Source organism: Paramisgurnus dabryanus, chromosome 7 (genome assembly GCF_030506205.2).
Source record: "Paramisgurnus dabryanus chromosome 7, PD_genome_1.1, whole genome shotgun sequence".
In the NCBI taxonomy this organism is placed as follows: Eukaryota; Metazoa; Chordata; class Actinopteri; order Cypriniformes; family Cobitidae; genus Paramisgurnus; species Paramisgurnus dabryanus.
The window spans coordinates 12,358,762-12,364,306 of record NC_133343.1 but is presented as its reverse complement, the minus strand read 5'-3'; the positions used below and the strand labels follow the sequence as shown (position 1 = coordinate 12,364,306).

The window sequence follows — 5,545 nt, the reverse complement described above, 5'->3', positions numbered from 1 at the left end:
GGCCGTACAAATGCTTACAAGTTGTACCACAAAGCTGCAGAGGGGGAGAGAATTAGCTATGTTGATTTCACAAGTCTATATCCTTTTGTGCAGTCTCGAAGACCCTACCCCATTGGCCATCCTGAAATAATCTTCAAGGACTTTCAAGACCTTGAAAATTATTTCGGGCTTGTTAAGGCTACAGTCCTTCCTCCCAGAAAGTTGCTCCATCCTGTGTTACCATACAGGAGTTGTGGTAAGCTGATGTTTCCTTTATGTCGTACCTGTGTGGATGAGCAATGCAAAATCATGCCTTGTACACACACAGATGAGGAAAGAGCAATTTCTGGGACATGGGTGAGCCTTGAATTGTTAAAGGCCATTGAAAAGGGCTATGTAGTCGTGAAAATTGATGAGGTGTGGCATTTTCCTCAAACGTCTGACAAACTGTTTTGCGACTATGTGAAAACATTTTTACAGTTTAAACAGCAGGCCTCTGGTTATCCGTCACATGTAATCACAAAGGCAGATAAACAGGCATACATTGATGACTATTACCAGAAAGAGGATATTCAGCTCGATCCTGAAAAGATCTGCAATAATCCCGCCCGTCGCTCGATCAACAAATTGTTGCTTAATTCGTTGTGGGGGAGATTCTCTCTCAGAGAGAACATGCCTAATTGCAAGCTTTTGAAAAAAGCTCAAGATTTTTCTCAGTACATCTTTGGATGTCAGTACGAAGTAACATTTTTCAGGTTTGTGTCTGACACAATTGCATTGGTGCAATACAAACATGCAGAGGGGTCCTCTTACGAGACCCGAGATGTTAATGTGTTTATCGGTGCATTCACGACGGCACATGCACGGTTGGAGTTGTACAACCTTATGGATAGGTTGGGCGATAGACTCTTGTATGGGGATACAGATAGTGTTATCTATGTCTCAAGAGATGGAGATTGGGAACCTCCATTGGGACCTTATTTAGGGGATCTCACTAATGAACTTGATTCTGACGATACCATTACAGAGTTTTGTTCCGCAGGTCCTAAAACATATGGTTACCGGACTGCAAAACAACACATATGTCTCAAGGCTAAGGGCGTAACGCAAACAGCAGAGAACTCTAAAGTTATCACACTACAGTCTTTAATAGGCCTTGTTGACGATTTTGTAGCATCATCTGAAAGCACTCGGCAACTCCTGGCCCACACTGACACCATTGTCAGAAATAAAAAGAATTTCACACTGAAAAACAAGTCAGTTGTTAAGAAGTTTCGTGTCGTTTATGACAAAAGAATATTGATGACGGATTTCACGACACGCCCCTTCGGATATTGATCATGACTTATGCTTATAGGGGTATGCAAGGTACAGAGGGGTTTGATTTCAGAATTCAGCATCCTTGCTCCATGATAATTTCAGGCCCCTCATGCTCTGGAAAAACTTTCTTTGTAAAAATGCTGTTACAAAACGCTGAGAAAATTGTTTCTAAAAATATTGAAAATATTGTGTTAATTTATGATTGTTGGCAGCCAATGTATGATGATTTGATGAAAATGTTTGACATTAAATTTATTGAAGGAATTCCACAGAATCTAAACGACGACTCTTTGTTTCCACCCAACAAAACAAATTTTTTAATTTTAGATGATGTTATGAAAGATGCCAGTGGTTATTCTGAAGTTGAAAGAGTGTTTACAAATTATGTACATCACAAAAATTTAAGTGCATTGTATATTGTTCAGAACTTGTTTTGTCAAGGTAAATCCAGCAGGACCATCAGCTTGAACACCAATTATATGGTTCTGTTTAAAACCCCCCGAGATAATACCCAAATTAACATGCTAGCCAGACAGATGTACCCTCGAAATACTAAATTTTTCATGGAATGTTATGAAGATGCTACCAGCAACCCCTTCGGCTACCTACTGATCGACTTTAAAGCTAAAACTCCGGAGCAATATCGGCTCAGAACAGATTTGCTCTCACAAAATCCTGTTGTATACATTCAGAAAAAGAAGCGCTGAATTTATCGAATATTTGAGAATGTCTGCTAGACTTTTAAGAAACTTATCTCTTTTAAAGCTATTATTAAAGGCTACACCTCGACAAAGACGTGTTATTTTAGAGGTTGCTACGGATGAGTTCATTGTTACATTGTGCGAAGTAGCTCTAAATGTTCTTCATGGCAATATACCTCTCACCCCGCTACAATATCGGAAACTGAAGAGAAGAAGTAGCGAAATCAAAATTGTTGCAGATAAGAAGGTCGGAGTTGGTAGAAAAAGAAGGTTAATCAATCAACAAGGAGGTTTTCTGTTACCTCTTTTAAGTGTTGCAATACCATTCATAACCAGTTTGATCACCTCTAAATAAGTATCTGCTGATGGAGTATGCTGAGAAAATGTTTTTAGTACCGCAGCATCAGCTGGACAAGTTGAAAACTGGTACCCCTCGTGAATCTATTCAACATACCGCGGAAAATGACTTGGACATGACCATAAGAAATATTCTCTACAGGTCTGATCTGGACACACATGAAAAAGCTAAGATGTATACAGGTGTTTTGCAAAGATTTTTAAACCTTTCTAGACAAGCGGACAGGGAAACCAACACATTAACATTAACTCTTCCACAGCCTGATCACATTGAAAATGAAAACCCTGTTGTGACGGGCCCTGTGAATCCGCCGGATACTTTGTCTAATGTTGCTGATGACATTTTAAAGAATGTTCCACAGAGAAGTGTTAAAAATGCTCGATACATTTTGGATAAATTATCTAAAACTAAGGATATCACATCATGGACTGATTCTGGAGAGTTTGTGTTTAAAGGTAGATTGATTCCTGGATCACACATGCTCGATTTAGTTAAAAGCGTCACAGCCCCTCAAAAGGTCGCTGATGAACGGAGACCTATTGGATGGAACGAGTTTCTGGAGGCATTTGCTATTTTAAATGTACCATTCTCTACTGTACCTAACCACTATGTCAGACATGTAATTAACTCTTTCAAAAACAAGTCTACTTCAGTTATTACAAACTCGTCTAAGAGGAGTAATAAAAGGAAAAAGAGTCATCAGGGTACACCTCCAGAAAAATCTAATTTTTCAGAGGGGCATGTCTTTTCACCCCCTGTTCTTGACAGAGGTCAATGGCTAAATTTTTAAAAACACTGAGAATGTTTTATTGTTGTTGTTATCTGTAATGTTGAATGTCGTAAATAAAGACCCCAAAAGATGTAATACTTGTCATTGGTTGTTATTTATTAAGAAAATTCAGGCATAAACATTTCACCTGTTTGTACACACTGAATACATTTGAACACATTTTCATTACAGTTAGTTTGTTTTAATCTTTTCACAAAAGTTGATACTTTTTTATCATTTTTAATTAAATCATCACTATACATTTTCAGTACATAATCATAGTCAAATCCCTTTGTCATATGGTAAAGAAAAAATACACAATGCTGTCCGCATGTATCTGATGTAAAATCCTGTACTTGCACATTCGAATGTTGTATCTCCTTAGAATTGAGTTTTAAAAAGTTTTTGATAATTGATGGAAAACCATGGTAATCTGGTTTATTGCCAAAACTGTCAAAGAAACATCCTACACCCTCTTCGTTTATGTAGATGGCTAACCAATGTTGACCAGGAAGTCCAGAAGGATGTGTGTTCAATATAACCATTGATGGTAATTTTTTTAAAGGATCTTTCGGTAGATAATCACACGGTAGTACTCCGAGAAAATGGATGTTGCAGGAAATCCGGTCCATAACTGATGTAAGCTGTACAGTATTCATTTTGTGTATTAATAGTAGTCAACCAGGACCTGCCGACGATTTGATATTTCTATAACACTGTCAAAAGTAGCGTATAAAATTAAATTTACTGTCCGTGGGAGGGGTTGTCTAAAACGGGCTTCCAGTCTAATATTACCACTCTTAATAAGCGAAATGTGCTGCCCGCACTCCTCATCTGGAGTTAGATTGAATGCGTAGAGTGTATAGCCGTGTAGGAATTCTTCTCTATCAATAGATAGTCCCTGATTTTTAAGATGTCTTCCAGAGGCCAGGGCTAACTGATAAAATTCCCTCACTGCAGAACCGCTTCCAAATTCAGGTTGTAATGGCTTTGAAGGAATCTGGACGCCATCGGCATAAATGGATAAAAATTCAAGGTCGTAGTTTTTAAATGCAAAGGGGTTTTTATCATACGCCCCCACAAAAGCATCATTATCAACCATCGCTACTACGATAGATTTTGGTAGAGTTCCTAAGAACAAGTTTTCTTGATTGCAGACACGCGATCCTGCAGGTAGTGAGAAATTCTTCAGACATACTCTATCGATAGGGTATTTGGCAGTGGTTGAAAGCAGTGCTTGTGCATGACCCAATCTCACAGCCGGTGATACTGTCACTTTTTTCACAAATAAAGATGCTGACAGGATGTTTAGCTTGTAGGCCGTAGCGTCGCTTCTCATCAAACAAAATTCATCTTTTCCTCTGGTCATACGAACTTTAATATCAACCCCATTAAGCATCAGTTTCTCTTGAAAGAAAATGTCACTGTGAACAGGTGAGAGAAGTTCGACCACATTACTGGCGTTGGTGAAGGCTGCCCTCTTTGTCAACCCTCGGTTTGCCCCCGCAGGATCCGTCACGTCCATATGCCCCGCTGTATCTTTGTAAAACAAAGCAGCGCTGAAGAGTGTTTCAAGAGCATCTTTCCCATAATTGGTAAGACATTCTATTATCCCCCGATAAGGGTATGTACTAGTACTTTGTGATATAAGTCGGTCCCCCAGCGACACATCAACCTGTCCAAAGATCGAACAGCTTGGATAGTTTGAAAGTCCCACAGGAGCACCATCTGCAATATCTGTGCCATCTGGATTTGTGATTTTGAGTCGTAAAAATAACAATGTATTGTTTAGATCCACATAATCCTCCCCCGTTCCGGCAATAAAAAATTCCAGAGGTGAAGAGTCTGAAATTGCTGATAATGGAGGTATTTCTATATATGTATTTTTCTCAATAGCCATCTGAGTCAACGGTACTGTAAACAGATCCAGCTCTGATTTTAAACATTCTTCTGACATGCTGTGTAGTAAAGCCATGGTCTAAAATATTGTCTTTCTTCTCCTTTTTGATGCCGGACACTTTCCCGACTCCTTGCGCTTGCGTTTTACAACTGAAGTTTTTTTCAGATGTCGTTTTCTTTTCTTCTGCGTCTGGCCACTCCTCCGGGCACCTGGTGGTCTAGACACTCTTTTGCGTGCCATTACCATCAGTCCTGAACCTTCTTGACTATTATTGTTATTGTTAAAAGACTGAGACATTGTATGGCTAACAACATCACTTATTATGTTCTTTGCAGCTGATTTAAGATGTGGTTTAGCTATGTTAAATCCACGTCTTAGTAATGGTATAGCCATTCTAAAGAGTCCACGAAAAAGGCCTCCCAACCCCGCACCATACATAACCCCTCCCCCTGCATAGCCAGGAAGGCCATTGCCTGCCTGATTCTGATAATAGGCTACGTAACGCATGGGGTCAGTAT

General features: G+C 39.3%; 1 protein-coding gene across 1 annotated transcript; it reads right to left on the bottom strand.

Annotated features, from left to right (window-relative positions):
• Positions 1–3,794: 3,794 nt before the first annotated feature.
• Positions 3,795–5,102, bottom strand: LOC135734373 (uncharacterized protein F54H12.2-like). The gene has a single exon (XM_065253250.1). The coding sequence runs from the start codon at positions 5,100–5,102 to the stop codon at positions 3,795–3,797; it is 1,308 nt and encodes a 435-aa protein (XP_065109322.1).
• Positions 5,103–5,545: the final 443 nt, after the last annotated feature.